General features: G+C 37.6%; 1 protein-coding gene across 1 annotated transcript in view; it reads right to left on the reverse strand.

The window, feature by feature from the left end:
• Window positions 1–20,885, reverse strand: part of LOC105264394 (protein sickie) — a gene marked incomplete in the record, with an annotated part of 111,420 nt that extends 90,535 nt beyond the window's left edge. Inside the window, 2 exon segments of the mRNA XM_011301231.1 lie at window positions 8,330–8,427; window positions 20,832–20,885. Of these exon segments, the coding sequence (XP_011299533.1) occupies window positions 8,330–8,395 (66 nt within the window).
• Between the last annotated feature and the right edge of the window lie 41 nt (window positions 20,886–20,926).

Raw genomic sequence — 20,926 nt, forward strand, 5'->3', positions numbered from 1 at the left:
CAGTATATTTGATTGTACTTATTAGGAAAAAATATCGCGCCCAAATGTTAATAGAATAATGAGTAAGGCCAGTCAATAATTTGAGGACTTAAAATTGGACAATCATGTACTAACAATTTTCCAATTAATGCACGTTCATTTTTTTTGTGGCATTAAAAAAATCCTCAGGGGGTGAACTATAAAAGGTATAGTTCAAAAAAAAACAAATGAAGATGTAAAATGAGTATGGTACAAACATGTACTAATAATTTCAAATTCATTCATGTAATATTATTTTTTTTATGGCTTTTAAAATTTTGAAAGGGGGTGAACTATAAAAAGGGGGGTTAGTATTGAAAAAAAAAAAGTTGTAGATACCAGTACTATCGAGGTACAACTGATTGCCACGTTTATTTTTTTTTTCTTGAACTCCGATTCTGCACGATTTTGCCCCCCTGCTTCAGGGCTAAAGTAAGAGGGTACAAAAAAAAGTGCACAGGGTACATTCAAGTACTCAATGAGTACAATCCAAACCAACAAAAAAAAGTTAGATTTTTCAAACTTCGATGCCAACTTCACATAGCTAAGTATTCTCATTTATCTTGAACGTTCAAGAAAATTGGACCTTGCATATTTCGCGATGATTTCACCATTGGAAATTGACTATTACTAGAATATTTAACAAATTAATTGATAAATGAAGAAAAATTCTAAGGAAATTCTGTGTCATCTCATTCTCACACATTTCAAGTATAATTTTCTATAAAATGATAGTATATTTTATAAGAAATGCAGAAAAGTTTTTTTTGACGTGTGAGAGGTTATGGAATAATTATGTAATAAAAATCGTATTATTCGTAAATGAATAGATAAAAGTAATGTAGAGAATGAGAGGAGACTCCGGATCTGAATAGATGACACAAAATCAATCACGAAAAATGGGGGCTTGAAGGGGTTGAAGGGGGAGGAAAATATTGAAAAATGGTCGAGAGGCTCGAGATGTTCATCTCAATTCAAATTTCTCCCACGTCTTGAATTTTCTTTTCGGCCCTTCAACTCACATACCCTCACGCACTCCTCATTTTTACTCTCCACTCTGATATCCTCCATCAAACATCAGAAATTCCTCGTACTTACTGTACAACTCTCGTGTACAGCCTTCGCATGCAGACCATTTTTTTTATTCCACCCAATCTCTTCGGCTCTTTTCACTCGGTACAAGAAATACGGTTGCGTATAAACCGAAAAAAAAGGTTCGATAATGTATTTGCGATTGGCGACAATGTGGAAACCACAACGAAATACCCGCAGATGTATTTCGATATGTCATAAAATATCACGCGATATTTTGTGGATTCTTTTTTTTTCCATTATTTTTTTTTTCTTTTTGGGAGGGAAAAAATTGCGGATTCAACTATCGCAATGGTTGCGTGCCGATGGAATATGCGAGCTTCGAGAGACTCTCAGTTAAATGAACACGAATAAAATCCGAGATATATTGTACTTGAATTGAGAATGGTTCAGACGAATTTCAAATAAAATTTGTAAAATAAATTGGAATTTCATGGACTGTAAATTATTCCATTTTGAACGAATTTTTATAAAAAAAAAAAAGTATAATTTTCACTGTAATATTAGAGTGGATATTAAGAATTTCATCCCATCCCTTCTAAGTCTCCCCGACGGTTTGTCTCAATTTTTCACCTCATAACTGCTTCTGATGGATAATAGAGAGTACACGAAGAGGAATTAATTGCTGTGAAAAAAATTACTCGGCCGTTGCCTATTTTTTCATCATAGCAAGCGAAACTTTTGATGAGGTTGAGCATAGTCGAGTGAGTTCTTTCATCCAACGCAGGCTATTACATTTTTAAACAACAAAAAATCGTGCTGTCGTCCCGAATTTTTTATCCCAATGCAGAACTGACTACGGTGGTATAATATATATAGTCAAAAAATAATGAATATAAAAGTACGAATTCTGAATTAAAGCGATTTCATAGTCATTTCCATGGTCCTACAAGTCTCAGAATACACGCACCGAAATATTCAGTATAAATTACGGAACCTTCAATTCGCTCATTAATTTTTAAGGAAATTCAGATAAAAAATACTGAACTTTCTACACTGTTGGAAAATTACACTTGAAATTTCAATTTGAAAAATAAAAAATCTTTAACAACTTCATCGATATATCAGGTAATTTCTGGAATATTCTGATAGTTTCCAATTTTCAGGCCCACATGGTACAGAAAACCCGTGATAATATTTTAAATTGAAGAAATAATTTTTCAGAATTTTCAATCCATTAGAAGTTCAATTTAATTCAATTAAACTCATGCAATTGAATATTCATATAGTTTTATGACTGAAATTTCAATGAATTAATAACAGTGTAGTAAAATTCCGGAAAAATTTTGTAAAATTTTGCTCAACCGCATTTTTCTAGGGAATTACGAAGATGTACATAATTTCTATTGAATATCTCGTTGGATAGAGAGGAAATACAAGTGGATCGACGTAAAACGGACACCCATTTCCAGGCTGAAGTACTCGATGAAATTCCAACAGTTGCTAGAACATGTCGGACTCGACAATCCACTTCTCTCCCCGCACCCGTTGATTTACCGTCGACTATCCATCACGCGAGACTAAATTCCCATAAGAGACTCGAATAAATCTCCCTTCATTAGGACGAATTAAAACGAGAGTTGAGTGAGCGTGAAATATAGCTTTTGCGACTCAAACAATTTTTCTCCCCGACCGAGGGAGAGCGAAACAATTAAACAGCGCTTTGTACTTTTCCCCCATTTTGTTGAAAAAAAAAAATAATGGAAAATGGAGTTTAATGGAAAGAGAATATTGGGCTGACCCTATCACATCGGGTCTCCATCGGATCCTCGGGTCTCGCTTTCTGACGGCAAAATTACCATTCCCGTGGGTTCGGTAGCTTCAAGCATAAGAAAACCACAAGAGAATCTCAAATCCTTCCTCGCAAAATGTCAGGGTTATGGGGATCGTTCGACGTGCAGACCTAGACGAATACCTCAAAGTCACTCCAATAACCCACACCCTCTCGTCTCAACCCCACCTTCTCACTCATTATGTAGACACTTGCGATTACTAAAGTTTCAGGGATGTTTAGCAGGAAGCACGGCTCTTCAACCAATAGTTAAATTTTGTTTATGAATTTTGGCGAGTCGTTATGCGCGGAAAGAAATTATTAATCAAATTTGCCCTCACACTTTGTAATCAAGCGCGGAAAAAAAAAATCCTCGAATCAAGTATATTTTGCATTCAATTCAAGTATATAGTTTACAGTTGATCCTAGTATCTTGGATGTTCGATAAATATCAATGGAAAATTGGTTTTCCCACGATTTTAATAACAATTACGAATATGATGGGATCAGGTATAAAATATACTTGATTTTAGTATTTATTTTTGCGTATGTGAAGTGACGATTGGGGAATTCCTACCAAAAATCGGAGTAAAACTTATACAATGCTGAAAATGATCAATTTCTCGTGGAATTCTTCATGATTGTTCAGAAACGCTGTGTTATTAAATTTGATCTATTTTTTCTTCTACCTTTAAGTCTACCATATTCATTTCATAGGAAAAAAAATCCATGAAATTTGAATTTGAATTTGAATTTGAATTTCAATTTCAATTGGAATTTCAATTTTGATGGCTCTCTAAAAATTGACACGATGTGCTTTCTCGTGAAAGAAATACAAAAATTCCGAAACTCATATTGAGTTTACCGGAAATTCCATAAAAATTCGAAAAATCCTACAGGATTCCTCCAGTAATTTTGAAAAATTCTGATTTAATTCAACTCTCAAAAGAATGACAAAAATGATAAAAAACTTTGGATGCGATAATTATCAAGGTAATTGTTATATTGCATCACTGGTTCCATTTTCGCGACAATCATGAATTCCGGAAAAAATTACCCATTTTCAGTGGAAAGTACTATAAACAAGCTTTATCTTCTAGGAAAATATCCAAAACGAAAGAAACCCCTCAAGATTGCGTGATGTTAAAAAAAATTGTTTGGGGCAAACGACAGGGGGCGGTTGGGGGTGTAGTTGCCATAGATGGGCTTAGAGTCAGAGAATTTGGTGGAAGGTATAGGTGGTGGCGGGTCGAAGGGTCGGAGAAGAGCCTCCACCCGACGTTACAGCTGCTGTCACATAAATATCCGGAAACCCCCTGAATTCTAGAGGTATACCCGCTCGAGGCATCCACCCCCGCTAGTCATTGCGGGATACCTACAGTCTTACTTCTTCTCCCTCCCCCTCACCCACCACCTCATCCACCCTACTTTATCCACCCCCTCAGCCCTCACTTCTCAACTTACAGAAACTCTCGCTCACTCTTGCGGGGAACCAGGGGAGCTATCGATTCTCAATTCTTACGCAAAGGAAAAGTAAAAAGGAAAGATGCGAGTGCGAGAATTCTCCATGCTTGAACACTTACTCTCTGAGAGAAACGAAATAAAATGTCAACTCTTTTGTAAAATCATGTCAACCGTGTCTGCGAGCGAATTCACCGGCATGGAGGGAAACCGAACAAAAAATTATTTGAAAAAAAAACATGGAAAATTTACGAAATATTACGTAATAACATAATTATTCGTAAAATCCCTGTTTGATTTTATAGTTTCTAGAAAAATTATGTAACTTTTTCCTAACTCTTGGAGACAGCCCCGAAAATTTAATGAACATTTCAGATTTTTCTCTTCTAGTTCTATAGAAAATTTCACCTAAAATCATTCTCGCTTGCGAATTACGGAAATATTTCGTTATTTTTCTTGAATAATCTCTCCGTGGATGCACAGAAAGAAAACCGTTTTTTTTTATAAACAATAATATTCAATAATATTTACCCTCACATTTTGTAATTGAGTAACAAATCGTAGTGGCTTGTCGCAAATTTTTATCAGTAATTGGAAAAAAAATTACATAACACTCAGGAAAAATTGCACGGACTGCGATAATTTTTCCTCCAACTTCGGTGGAAAGTTCTAAATTACCACTACGCTACAAATGACAAAACGTCAGGATAAATGTCATCAAATATTTCTCTCCGTGTGAGAAAGGAAAAAAACTTTACAAAGTAATTGTGCACTTGTCTCAAAAATGAGGATAATCAATGTGTTGAGTTGTTTTTACCCTTCAAATTTAATACACGGTTCCTTGTTGCCGACACAAATTATCCTTTATCTCTAAGCCAAGTATACAATCAGAAAAAGGTTTAATTAGTCAATGTCCTCCGCCGTTGAAATCATGAAAGTTTTTCCACTCAGTCTAATGTATAATAAAATTAAATGAAATTCAAAATAACTAGAAAATAAAATTTAAATTGCCAGGAGAAAAAAATGCACGCGAGAATAAATACTGTTCACGATAAATTTCCGAAAAATCCCCTCACAAAAAAAACTCGAGTTAATTTGTTCCCTGAGAAAAAAAGTGGAAAATTCCCTGGTCGCAAGATTTTGTAGGCGTAAGCCAATTTGCCACGGTGGTATCTAGCACGAGGATTTTCCCTCCAACCCCCAGCATCTCCTGAATTCTAATGGAGATGAGCAAAAGACACGCGGTGGCGTTGTATCTTTAATTATCTAAGCCTAAGGGAAGTTATGAAAGCGCTGGAGGACACGAAAAGAGGGACGACATGATCTTGTCCTCATGGCCGGGGCGTGGCTCAACCTAACGTCCGAAATCTCTCACCCTCGTCCCCCAACATCTCACTCACCCCCTCAACCCCTCACTCCTTCACCCTCTTTCGATAGAGAGTAGAATTTCTCGACCCTCACCCTTCACCCCTCGACGCCGACCAAACCGCACGCCCACTAAACCCCCTATTTTCCCCTTTTTTGTCCGGGCTTTTTCTTGTTTTCTTTAAACCCTACTGGTGAGACCTGGCTGTTTGTTGATTGTTGGCTTCGCTAACTTTATTCAGAGTCTATTGAAACATAAATATGTGGCAATCGCGAGTCAACGTTATGAGCTATATGTACATCATTTGTTCGAAAAAGAACTCATGAATGCAAACGATTTCAGAACTTCAGCACGAGTCACCCTATTATTCATTAATTTTCAATTTCAACAATTTTATAACAATACGCGTATTCTTTAAAAAGATGCGCTGTAACGCAATTATGAATGCAACGATTTTTTTCAATATGTTTTCCTATAACTTATCATGTGCAGCAAATCTGGTTATAGTGTAGTGGATATTTGGAAATTCAGGTATTCCTGAATATTTGGCAATTGTATATGGAGGCATTTGAAAAAGATCCCTTATTGAATTTCCCTACATGGCAAAATAGTAAATAAATTGGTCGCGAAAGAGTCCCTGGTAATTTAATACTTTGACGAGACTCTCCCAAGAATACCCCAACAGGCAATTCATTCGGAAAGACCATTTTTGCGTGACGGTCTCGTTGTCGTCGTTGCTGAGTGATCGAGGACAAACTGAGGCCTGCTATTTCACCAACAATGGTGGTTCAAGCAAAGAAAGCGATACCAGGGTGGTCACGCAACTCACCCCGTGTGCGACACTGCGGCGAATTTGTTTCGTGACGCTATCTAAAATTACCCGATGCACCCAAGCATCTGAGATTTCAACAAAGAAATTCGCGGCCCATAATATTTTTCAAAACAACCAGTGCTATATATTTCTGGGCTGTTGAGACGGCGTTTTTTTTTTAGTAAATTAGCATCCGAGTCGAAAACGCGGACTCCCTAACCGCACGGATCAAATTTTTCTTACTGACAGAAAGGCGGACTCAGAACTCTCGTTCTCTCAGGAATTTCGATATATACTGAATCGAGTAAAATTTACGTCCCACTCAGAGAATAAATCAAATTTTCACGCGATTTTATCGTTGTTGAAAATTTCAAATTTTTCGTTTGAAATTCCAAGTGTAATTTTCAGTATATATAGTACCAGTTCCTAAGAGAGACATCGTGAGGTAAAATACGGAAAAAACCATTTTCTCATTTTTATCCTCCCTCCGCGCTTTATTTCTTCATTTTAATTTAATTGGTGGCGGTGAGATGACTCGTTCATTTGAGTTGGCCCCTTAGGCCAAGAGCAGAATGAATTCACCGAGGTATAGAGGGAGTGAAAAATAAAAAAAAAAACTGAAAAGAGGTGACGTGCGTTGATGGAGGTGGAGGAGTTTCAATGTCAAACGCGTGAACTTGAAATTAATTAAGACGAGAGAAAAAGCGACAGAAATCACCAGCCTGGCAAATTGACCTCTCATACAATGCGAAGAAAACAAACTAATATCCCACATCTAATTTCTTGAACCGGTAAATTTGCACATTCGATCAACTCGTGACTTGAATTCCGTGAAATCTAACTTATTTCGAGTAAAAAATATTGTGAGTATCGAGAGCTCCAAAGTTTAAGAGATTATCCTTGAAGTAAGAGAGAAGTAAGAAATCTACTTTCTCGATGAGAAGAACTAATTCCACCCCTGAGATTTAATTCTTTTCCATTTAATTCTCTGAACGCTGTTAAAGGCTTCTTGAAATTTCAGTCACCAAATTACCTGAATTTTCAATCGTATGAGTGTAAATTTAATTGCAACTCAAAACAACCACAAATTTTGAATTTATTTTGACAATTCAAAATCAAATACGATTAAATTTCCAATAGATTGAAAAATCAAGGTAATTATTTTTGGAATTTTCTACCGTACAGATCTGAAAATTCAAAATTTCAAGAAAACGGATTCGTTGATGAAGAATACAACAGAAATTTCACTTTGTACTTATTAGAAATTTCTAGATTTTCCATTCAATTTCCAAGTCTAATCTAGCAACAATGAAAGAGATTTGTCTCAAGAGATGACGTGTTTAGCACCAGAGGCGATTTCCTGGGAATTATCTCATTTTTTCTGTGAGTCTAATAAGGTAGACTATAATAACGTGATGGGGGATTATTTGGAGGTCCGCAAATGGATAGAGCGGGAGGAACAGTGATACAAGACGTAGTACAGTCAGACACGTACCACCAAATTACCGGCGTGGAATTCACTAGGGGTACAGGATGGAAACGCCAGAGTGGACTGGCACTGCGATAGAGGGGAATGACGGTAACTGCGTTATGTTTTTCCCGAGAAAAACTGAATGCAATTTTCCCCGGTACTAGTTTCCCTTTTGTTCTATCTGGCGTACGGCCCACGGAACTTTCTCATTTTATCCCAATTTTTTTATCTCTCACGAGCTAACCCCCCCTTTCGCAACCTTTTCTACTCCTCCAATTCTACGTGACTCCTTAAATTCCGAGGGATCAATGAGAGAAGAAATTTTCTTTGGCGACTCACCTTGATGGTTTCCTGGGGGGAGTACCTCGGTGGGCGCTGCCCGTGTCCCGGAGACTGAAGATTCATCGCTCCAGCATCACTTCGAGTTTATTAGAAATCTGGAAAAAAAAAGCAATACTCGTTAGATCAATTGATTCATCAATTTAGTTAAAAGTGAAATTATGCATAGGTGCAATACCAGTAGTTACAATATCATACACAGAAAGAAATATTCAAGAAAAACTTCTATAGAAATATAGTAAAAAAATCTGATACGTTCAGTAAATTTTCGGGCCCCTCGCCAAAAGAGTACGAAAACATCACGTCATTTTTCTGGAAACTCGAAATTTCCCAATTTTCTAAATATCATTTTTATTAGAGGACAACTTTATTGCCCATAATTTTCTTGCTACCCCATAAAATTTCGTACAATTCGACATGTTTGAGCCCCCTAACTCCCCTAATGACATGAAAATCTGATACGTTCACCCCCTGATTATTATTTCCCTGGAAAGGTGACGGAAAAAATAGAAAAATGGATAGGCTTGACCGTGAGGAGCGCATAGGACGCGAAGACTCGAGTAGAAAATAAAAGAGAAAAAGAGTGGTGAGGGGATGGATGAGGGAGAGGATGTGAACTGGTAGGAGGGTTGGGATGCTGGTTCGCTTGTCAATACCAAGAGGTACGTGACCCAGGTACCAAGTGACATCAACTGAGAGAGAGGTGCTGGCTTTCTCCTGGAATGGCAACATAACCCCAGCTATACAACCCAACACCAACACAATTCTCAACGTTTTCATGGCTTTCCCGGTATTTTCACTTGCCCCCCGCGACTCTTTTTTCCATCGTTCATCATTGTGCATTGCCTCCAGTGAAATAATATTGAATAAAAAATCAATCCATCAGGTTTTCATTATGGATATTCAGGTTCATCTTATTCAATTCCAGTTCGAAAAAAAATTACCATTTTTATTTGTCCGGGGGAAGTGAATAAAAATTTAATGACTCAAGGTAAACTCGCGGTGAGATTAAATTTTTTTATGATAATTGGTAATTCGTCTAGCAAAATATCCGCAGAATTTCGCGATGTGTTATTGTTGACGTGAAAATTCAATTTAGTGAAGAATGGAAAATAATTGCAGAGTTTTTCATCAATGTGAAGAAAATATAGTTTCGGATTTTATGAATAAATAGCCAATATATTTATTGTGGCAAGCCGTAACCTCGTAAATAACAACTGCTGCATCACTCGATGGAGAGGAAATAAAAATAAGTGGAATTGGAAGAATTCCCGTATGAAGGAAGACACAGTTTGAGGAAATACGATTGTGAAACTTGGTTGTACAATACCCTAGAGGGATCGTCTCCTTTCACGTAAAAGTTCCAAGGTTTCGCCCATTCCTTGTGTCAAGTATCGAAAACTCCTGCTGCAAGCTCAGTTCTTCTCATGATCATTATTTCACGTAACTCGTGACAAGAACTTTTGTTTTATTTTTTCCGAGATGTAACATATATGCGCTGCCGTGTGCTTCGATTATAAGAATTATGATTGAAAATTTAAAAATTAAATGAGTTCTGCATTCAAATTAACCGCCTAAGACGACTGTCAAAACGCAATGAAAAGTCCAATAAATATTAGCCGCAAAAACTCGTACAATTACGGAATACTTCGTAAGAATCCTTAAAGATAATGATTCGTGAAATCTCTGTTAGATTTTATCGAATTAATAGCCTCGAAAATTTACTGAAAATTTCAGATTTTTTTCTTATATTTAAAATGAGGTGAAATGGTCGGTAATTTTTCTTGAATATTTCTTCATACACAAAAAAGTGAGAAAGAAAAACATTTGGACAAGACGTTTACAGCCTTGAAATGAATGAGAACTTGTCCAGATATGCGAAGTGATACGATAATCAGAACAGAAGGGCAGAAAACAAGCCGTACATGGTGCGAGGATTACAATACGGCACAGCTAATCAGGCGAAAAGCATAATTAATCACGTGAAATTTGTCGTGATTAACGATACACACTGCGGGGAGTGAGTGAACAAAGCGCGAGATTGCTACCATAAACATCGTTAGCACCCTTCCAACTGACTGTATACCACGACAAATGGACCATGCCTTGACAATCGCCACCTAAACATTCATGATCACTCGTCTCTTTCTCAACCTCTAATTTTAATGAGTATCAGCTGATGGGATAATCTTCCTCATTGTTTGTTAGAAATTTAAGGGCCAGCGTCAACTGTACATTGTGACATGCGCCGGTGCCGAGGGTGTGTCGACTCGCAATTTCCATAAAATGTTGAGGACTTTGTCATGGAGTCCTGATGTATTTTTAAAGGCTTGATTTATCGTCCATGTACAAAGTTTTAATGACAATAGAGACTTCAATGGAACGCGTTTCAGAAAAGTTATGTATCATGTGAATTCAGAAAACCTAGGATTTAATTTACTTGAATATTTCATGAAACCATGAGGTTATTAATAGAGTCTCAAAGGCAAAAGTATTTTCACTGAAGTTTTCCGAACTCTTTCCCAATTACTCCATTTGAATAATCAAACCAATATTTATAATTTCTAGTGATCTATCCATAGAATTGCACTTTGATTTTTTAGTTTTTTTTATTTGTGATTTTTTAGTTCATCTTCGAGAGTTCAAAATTGATGAATCTCCTGAATTATCAATCCTACCCATCGCCTTAATATCTATTAGAACCTAATAATTAGACTTTACGCTAATCATCATCAAGTCTAAAATTTCCTCGAAATAATATGAAATGAATATTTCATCTAATTATTATTCAGAGCAGCCCCCTTACATGCAACCATTGCAATTAAACAATTCTCTTGAGTTTCCCCCGGAAAGAACTCTCCCCCTGGCATATTCCAAAAGGAAAACGTTTCCTACTAATGAGGGCTGAGCAAACTGTCGTCCACTCGCCACCAGTCTCGCAAAACTTCTAATACGTAAACCGACCACCCATACTCCCCCATTTTAATGCACTTGCCCGTTCATTCGCCTATTATAGCCCGTAAATAGATTAATGGCGTGCCGACGATTAGCCATGGGGTCCACTTTTATGGCGTCTAAAGGTCAAGGGGGTTGTAAAGAGCGAGAAGGAAAATAATACTCCACGTCTTTCCCGTGCATTAACTCTTGAAAATTTCGCCCCGAATTCGTCCGGTATCTTTTTTAAAAATTCTCATCACAGATTCGGTGACGAATTATCTGAAGAAATTTTCGCGAAAAGTTTCTCTTGAAAAAATTCTCATGCAATATAAATTTTTTGTTTCATTTTTTAAAAATTCTTATCAGAAATTCAATGAAGAATTCTTGGGGAAAAAATCGAGTGTTATTCACGTGAAATTCTTAAGTATTATTTTTTGAATGATTCTTTCTTCGGAAAATTCTCGGCGATTATTCATGAAATAAAAATTTTTCTTCCCCAGCATATGACTATTCATATGCATGCCACTCACGGATAAGGGAATTTTCCACAGTGGTGTCTTCACGAAGTACTGGGGTGTTGATTTTTAGGAGAGTGACAGTGATCGAGAGCCCAAGATCGTATCGAAACTTGACTCGATAACCCCACCACCCCGACCGGACGTATCGTTTTAATCACCACATCCGCGAACGAATAGAACCCGAAGCCCACTCTCAATTTCTTTCCCCTTTCTCATTTATTTCCATTTCTTTTTTCATGCGTGCGGCCATGTGACCGCAGGAGGTCCTCCACTGTTTAGTAAACGTAATGCATTCATTAAATTTAACATTGCGTGACCCAATTGGGAGCAATTCGAGTTATATTATTTCTGCGGTTAATGAAATTACAGGGTCAAGGGACTGTTGATTGCATTCACGAGATCCACTTTGCTTTTTATTCTTTACCTTTCACCCATACCAAATTTTAAATTAATTCCAATAAAGGCGGATGGGGCAAAATGGACATAATGAACATTCCAAGACTTTCCACGAATATCTTTGAATTTAGGAGACAGGAAAATTTTTATAAGAACCTTTTTTGTGGAGCGAAATGAGATTTACAAAAAAAAGCCTATATAAAAATTTCGCTGTCTACCATCACCTGAGAGATATGCAATGAAAGCTGATTGAATAAATCATCTCAACGTTGTTGCATTATTCCTCTGCAAATGAAGTTATAACAACAATCCAGTCATTTCATGAGATTATTCAAACTGGTATCCATATTGCCTCATACTCCCTTACTAATATTCAATATCCCCGTAGGAAAATCCTGAAAAATCGGATCAGAAATAAAATAAAATAACAGACCACGAAAAACTCCCAGTTGGTTGAAAAACTGAATAATCTACCCCGACATTTCAAAAAAGTCTCATTGAAATAAATGGATTGTCCCGCGTGCCTCAGACACTGTAATTCCCCGAGAGCCTCATAAACCGATGAATTAAAAAAAAACAGTGGCTATTTCCACGCTTGCAAGAATTTCGTTCTTACGCTCCAAACACTTCATGTATTTACTGATGTAATTAACGCAACCATTGAATAGTTCGATGGTGTGGAGCGTCAAATCCACAAGGGACTAAAGATAATCTAGTTTTCGGGATTAACGCCGAATCCTTTTAGTTTGTATAGCCTCACGCCGAATAATAGTTTCAATTCGGAATTTCACCGGTACGTGAGCTTAATCATTTCAGCTTTACTCCCTTCAAACTCATGAATCCTTAATTTTGAAACCCTATAGTGTATTTTGCATTCATCGTCTGCCACATAATGTCGCATTCGAATGGATTTGGATAGTTTTCAGATTGAAACTATTTTCCGTAGCCAAATTGAAGCCATTCGACGTGCGACTATCCGAATTGACGGATTCTGCATAAATCCCGGGAGTTGCATTATCTACTTGCCCTGCACCATAAAACTATTCCATATCCGCGTGAATCACTACGTACTAATAGCCAGAGCCCGAAAAAAACAAAAAAAAAAACACGGAGAGTGCATTAATTCACTTAATAAAATTCAGTGCGGAAGCTAGGTTGGGAAAACAAAAAAAAAAGGAGAGAGGTGGTGGAAGAACGGAAAGAGGAGGTTGAGGAGGCACCATAAGGTCTGGGCGGCCCCTTATGCTATCGATCTGCCTCTACACCCCTGAATTCCACGCACTAACGCACCGTGTGCCGCTTGCCTTTGCCACCCACTGAATCCCCCCCTCACCCACCCCCATTACCCCATGAAACTATATATAACCTCACCTATATACATTACTCCCCGGTGTATCTCTTCTCTAACTCCATGCCCAAGTTCCTATTTAGTGGAAACCGCCATCCACACACCACTAAACCGAGCCCTTTCATTTCCATTTCAAATCCTTAACAATTTCTTTATTATTTATTTTTATTATTTGTTTTCATATGGTTGTAATGAACGGAGGGTTGAAGTTCTGCACCTGTCGGGTACCAGTTGCCACATAATCGAAATAAAATGTGGAGCACAGTACTCCAACCCTCGTTGAATTAACTCCACTGGCTTTTACATTGGGTTTGAATTGAAAATAGGAAAATTGCTCGGGGGAAACTGAGTGGAATGAGAACACATGTCCCGAGCTAACTTCTTGATGGAGTAATAATCCAGTGGTGGAGTAATTGACAGTAAATGGAGATTTTTGTTAGAGTTTTTCCAACTTCCATTAATTTTTGTGACATGATTCAACTGTAATTGACAGCTTTCATGAATCAGTTTACGAACAATAATAATATTTCATGAATTGCCGACTGCATGGGGAAACAGTTGGAAAACAAATATGGAATAATCGATTCATTAAGCGAAAATATAGTCTCAGAGAACAGAAAGCTGAATTTCAATACGACGTGAAAAAACAAATGGAAGTAAACCCAAAAGTAAATCCTAAGAAGGTCGAAAAATTGGCCGGATCCAACAAGTAAATCCAGTATTCTCCCCCCAATATAACGGAAGATGTGAAACGAAATGGATGAGGAAGTGTAGCCAGAGAGGTGTGAGATAGATAGGAAAATAGTAAACGAGAGAGATAAAAAAGCTAGACAAGATTGGATGAAGACAGAGCAGAGACGTGAATGAGGGCACGAGAAAATATTGGAGCGCACGTCGCTGAGAGCGGTCAAGTAAAAGATGTGTGCGAAGGGGAGAAACTCAAGAAGAAGAGAAAGACAAACGAAAAGGTTTAACCTTGAGCAAGACGAAGACAGGACTTTCGGGTGAGAAAGATTAATATCTCTATCAGAAGAGTTCAGAGGAGCGAGCCATTTATCTAACGGAGCACTGGGTTGACCCCTGTGTAAACCTTTTCCTTGACTCTTGGTCCTCTTTAAAGGAACTTTATTTACCCCTTCAAACATCCAGATGAAAATTCGTTTCCCTCGATAACGTGATTTCCCCAGAATGGCTGAATCGAGGAGAAATCTCGTTATCAGCAAGAGGATGTCCTCACGGTTCGTCAGTCCTTCGAGGACATACATCGAGAGGAAGAACAACAGCTACAAAATTTTTCGCTGGATTTTCAATCAATTTTTTTATTACCTCAAATTCAAAATATGGAAAACCCACGCGGAATTTATTTTAAGGAATTTTTATTCCTAAAATATATTTTTTTTTCAACCGATAAGGATAAAAGATTTAATTCGACAAAGGGGAGAGCCTCTTGATGAATTCCTTGCGAGAACTATAAAAACCACGGATCGATGACCCAGACATGGGGACAGAGCCTAGGGGACAGATTATGGGAAAAAAGTAGGGTAAACCCTCTGGGATTATTCAAATGAGCCATTGCATCAATACGAATGGCGAAATTAATCTTATCACTGATAGTAAATGTCGTGATATGTTTTGAGAGACCAGTCATTTTGAAGGACAGTGGGCAAACGACATCTTGACAACCTCCGGATATCCCGGTATTGGACCCCCTTTCGATTCGAGGCACCCTTCAACAATTCTCATTATGGATAGATAAGTGGGAATAAGTCAGAGGAGTCAAAACAAATCTTATAACTGCTTCCGGAGTTGAAACGACTATTACCGTTGGGAAAATATTATGATAAAAATCATAAATGGTTGAAAATTATTGGTGGAATTTTGTCTCTAGAAATTCAACATTTTTGCCACCGGAAGAAAAAAGACATGGAAAGGAAACATCATTTGAAATGATAATTACACTACTAAATACTTTTATGGGGAATTGATCGTTTCTTACAATCACGAAATGGCTCTAGCGATTTACGGTTCTCCCCTCCTAGAAAATGGGTGGAATTTTTCGGAATATCGTCCGATAATTGAGTTCTCAACTGGAAAAATGGTATCTGCGGTGGCGTCTAGGTTAATTGAGGATTTCTGGGATTTACCGAAACCGATTATTCGACAGACTGCATACGAGGTTGAAAGCCTCGATAATTCCCTCACATAAATGACTCTTCTCCCAACAACAAATATATCAAAAAGTTGATATAAATGAGGCCCACTGAGAAAATCTTTCAATATATAAATTTGTCAGCGATAATAATTCTTTATGGTGACTTGACCCTGGTTCCTCATTAAGGAGTCACTTCTGCATCATGCTCATGTCCATTAATGCCCAAAGTGTCCAAGCATTCCATGGTCACTTATCTCCCCTCACTTAACCCCAAAAGTCAGTCCCCATAACTGACAACTTGGTATTGGCCCTGGACATTGACCTTAGCCAGTGTGGAGAGCCTGGACTCTTGATTACTAGGGAGCTGGGTATTTCCAGGTGAGATAATAACCACCGGGTGCACCACCGGGTGGCACTCCATACTCCACCCCCCACCTCATCCTCAAATGCTGACCATTTGTACGGATGACTTTATCGGTTTATGAGAACCATAAAGCGCCGTTGGCTACTATATATGTACTATATACTGGCCTACCCACTCTGTATCTCCACTTGGTTCTCCCCCATTGTTTATGCACCTCATTATAGGTGTCTTGCCTGTCGTCGGTCCCCATGTCGCACAGGGGTTCAATAAATTCGAATGAAAAATCACATCCGAGCGAAAAGAAATGAAAACGCTGGGAAATAGTTCCGCAACGAAACGGTATACTGAGAAAAAAAATCATTTCTCTGAAAAAAAATTTATTTTGCACAAGTGGATTTCCAGATTTTTGCCAATTACATTAAATTATTTGGTTTCTTCTAGAATATAAATATTCTTGATCGAAATAAACTTATTAATGCCAAATGGTAAAAATCCTTATTGGAAATGGAAATTTGCTTGTGTATAAATTCCTTTGGAGGAAATATCTCTTTTACTAGTGCAAAACGAGTCAAGTAGAAAAATATGTTTACAAGAGCGTCAATCACAGCTGACAGTGACTGAACTCCTTGGGATTTGATGAAAGTCAATCGCGGATTTTTATCTGCAAGCCATTTGTTATTCATTTTTATCGACTTGACATCAATTTTTTTGCACACCTCAAAAACTAAGTGGACTCAGCTCTCATGATTCCAGCTGGCTAAATTACTGAGTTCAAATCGTTTCTCTCAAAAAGACATTATATCTTCAAGAATTGATTGCAATGATTAACTAATTTTCTAAATCAACATAACTCTGAACACGAACGCCAAATATGCGTATAAATAATTCCCAACGAAATGTTCCATCGAAAATGAGAAAGTTTTACTACTAAAACGATAAAATTGTAGGATGAAAAAGAATGTTCAAGTGAAAAAGTAAGATATGTTTAATTCTCCCCTCGAGGCGGAAAATACCCTTGAGAGATAAGAAAAATTCACGAAAAACTTTGCAAATAAAGGGGGAACATTGAAAACTGATGAACACTTAATTATGAAGGTCGGTGAAATATGAAGGATCCATTTAACTGAGAGTTATAGGAGTGTAGTGGAGGGATAAGTGTGAGATGGTTTGAGTCAAGGAGAGCTGTCAGACAATGCAGCTGTTGATTGCGCCAGAATCTGTGTCTGCTGCCCCACCCATATTTTTCAACTATCTTCACGCTAACAGGAGTCTCTCTGTAGTTTGGTCTAAGTATTGGAAAGGCCACTCAAGAAGTTTGGCGGCTACAAAGCCTGGATCAGTTCGTGGAAATGACACATATTTTGTACTGAATGTCAGGTGGGCTCTTGTTATCGAGATAATGGGCTTCTTCACAAATCTTACGAGCCATTGCCTACTGTCCCACCCACAAATCCACTCTTCACCATTTTTTTTTTTAATTTCCCGTACATAACATTCTCCTCTAAACTTCAAATTGAATTCTGAGATAAATTCCCGAAGCTCTTCGGTATGTTTGTCTCAAAATTCTCTGAACCTGAGGGAGATACCTAAATTTTTATAATAATCTAATTCTCAATCAGCTCTATGGGAATCCCGGAAAAAATATCCCAGGGAAAAAATATCCCACACATTCAAAACGTGTTAAAACTCGCTCAATTTAATTATTTTTTAATTTAATTATTTTTTTCGTTGTCTATTTTTTCAGGGACTCTAATTTTCCTATGGTCTATCAAATTGGGTGGGTTTTAACACGTTTTGGGTGTGTGGGCTATTTTTTCCGGGGATATTTTTTCCGCCTACCGTTCTATGGACGAGATTTTAAAAGAACATTTCGCAGGTCTATTTATTTCAGAATCATTTCAGAATAACTCACTGAGAAATTCGAATTGATAATCGCACGTGGTTCATTGGTAGATAATTTCGGTTTATTTTTACGTATTTACGGGGCAATTATCCCCAGGAGGAATACCGTAACGCATATATCGCAATGCTCTCGATCAACTCGGTGTCATGTATTTTCACGGTCTATTCACAGGTTTGAATACGCGAAGACATGCTAAAGGGATAGACTTCTAACCAGAGTCAACAAATTAACACCGATGCGTTAAACACTCGCGAAACCATATGCCCCCCAGCGACCGGAAGATCGGCCCTTCGAGGGCTGCGGACACCGACGATTTACCGACGTCCGGGTAAGTTCCCCGCGAGGTAAATAAACGTCAACATTTCCAGGAACCTCTACTAAACACTGAGACCCGAGACAATCTACTTTTATTTTGATCGATGAGTGAGGGCCGAAGAACGGAAAAAAATGTTCGAATAAATCACGGAATTTTAACACGTAATATATCCGATTTTTTATATATATTTTTTTCTTCTCTCCGGGGGTACAAGTACAAAAGGAATTTACTCTCATCCGATGATTTAACCGGTGAGAAGCCGTAACGATAACGCCTCCACGTCGGGTCCACCGTTTTCCTCCTACCCCTGGGCACTAGCCGGCCCGACAAAGAAATATTTTTCCTATGGACAATGCTAAAACACATGTCCTCTGAAGAGTTATTCATCTGCTATATCTTTACATGGCTTTACGGTATTAAAAAAATCACTCAATCTTCGGGAAATCACCTTTAAAAAGTTATCGCCAATAACTTCTCCTTTTTCGAGTTTTTTTCTTTCAATTCTGAGAAACGGTTGATCATAAAATTGACGTGAAAAAATATACCGTTTTTAAGCTTTATCGTTATTCAATGTCTTACGAATTTTCATTGCTGTGGAAGAATTTTCCTACGTTCTCTGTAAATTTCTGGAGAAATTCCCAAACTTTACCAGAAATTTAGAAACATAAACACGCAACGACAAAAATGAGTCATTGAATAATAAAACCTAAGAAGCGTATATTATTTACGTGAATCTGATCCACGTTTTCCCAGAAATTAAAACATGACATGAAAAACAAGAAGATATCGGCAATAACTCTTTTATTCAGTGGGGGATTTCTAACAACCTAATGGCACACGAAATTCCTTGCGAATTCATGTCACGTGACTGTTATATGAAATAAATTTGTCGTATAATGAAAAAAATGACGGTAATTTTCACTCCTCGCGAGAGTAATTGCGGGGACACACCGGCGACAGAACGGGTTCCATATTTGGGATTATTTTTGCGATGACAATTAATAACTCGGATTCTTCGCGTCATCGTGAGAAATGGATATTGCGGAAAGATGAGAGTGGCTCAGCTTTATGATCTGCTATCACCGAGAAGGATTTTACGTTTTTTTTTGCGGTATATCGCAGCGGGATAGGCTTGCAATAGAATTGGGGTTCACGGTTTTGAATGTTTTCATGTTGAATTTGTTGATGACGAAAAATTTTCAATTTTGTATCAAACTCATTGATAATAAATGCATTTAACTTCAGGATTTCTTTGGGCAAAGAGATAAAATGAAAGAATAGTATTTCTTTACATTATTTTTCGATATTGATCATCGTGCTGTGCGTTATCATTGGATGATTATAGACGTTTTATCGATATTTCACTTTCACTCCTAACACAAATTTCAATATTCACACTCTACATTGATTGAACATCTAACGCATGTGCCATTGGATGATTATTTCATTACATGCGTTGAGATATTTCAGTGGAGGCCAGAGAGATTGGATTATGCACATCGTTGTTATGAAATCAGGATGGCGCTACGCCGGTCCCCCAATTGCCAAATTTGGACATGAATGAGTACATGTGAAGTCACCAAGAAGGACAAACACCGAGTGCTAAATGCAGTGATGCAAGCAAGCACGAATTTGCAATGAAACTTCTATTAGCGTAATTCCTCTATGGGTGAAAAATTGACGAAAAGCTGGCATCATTGGCACATCTCAATAAATAATTAATTGGGCAAACGCGTCAATCAAACGATCACGACGAATTTCAATTTTAATAAATATTACCTGGTCTATCTAAAAGCATATTAATTTCGATGAAGTTATTCGTATTCATTTTAGAAGAAAATAGCAACAGGAATTTTCTATAAAAAATTGAATGGACTACAAAAAGTCATCTAGCGTTTCCGTTTGAAATTACAGATGGAGAATAGAGATAAGTCGTGTTAATTAAGCGAACTTGCACATTCGAACTATCTCACTTTACCACTTCGCTACTCGATCAATCAACATTTCTCCTGTGACCGAATCTTGAATAATCAAACTTTTTCTTTCATCCATCGGTTAAAAAATTAAGGAGAAACCTCAACGGTCCATGTGACCTCAATTATATGATAAATACGTCTTTTTTCAATCCAATGATTATTCACAGCACGTTATTATAAAAAATTGTAATTCCACAACAATGGCGGAATAAAGATAAATTAATTCCCACTTTGAAAGTACCACACATCGTTCAATTTTCGACTTTCTTCAGCCATTAAAAACCTGAGTTTTATTGAAATATCAACGAGAAATGTGTTAACCCAACCAATTCAATCAAAATCTTTCAACAATTGCGCCAACCTTCCACATATCCTCACTCCTACGTTCAAAAACCCCATTGCCCCATCGTTCCTTAACCCTTTACCTGGCACGTGTCGAATGTCCCATCGACATCAAGTGCCAGCGATCGATCGACATGAACAATAAAATTGCTGAGAGCAAGCCCCAAAGTGTGCATTTCCTTTTACCATTATTTTTCTCCCGCCATTTTACACCGCTCAACACAAATGTTAAAGAATCGTTTGATCTTACCTAACGACTCCCTCCAAATCCAGAAGACAAAAGACGATCACGCGCCAATCGGCGCGACACTATCACTCTCTCCATTTACAACATTAATATGATGA

Source organism: Fopius arisanus, unplaced genomic scaffold, assembly GCF_000806365.1.
Source record: "Fopius arisanus strain USDA-PBARC FA_bdor unplaced genomic scaffold, ASM80636v1 scaffold00020, whole genome shotgun sequence".
Lineage (NCBI taxonomy): Eukaryota > Metazoa > Arthropoda > Insecta > Hymenoptera > Braconidae > Fopius > Fopius arisanus.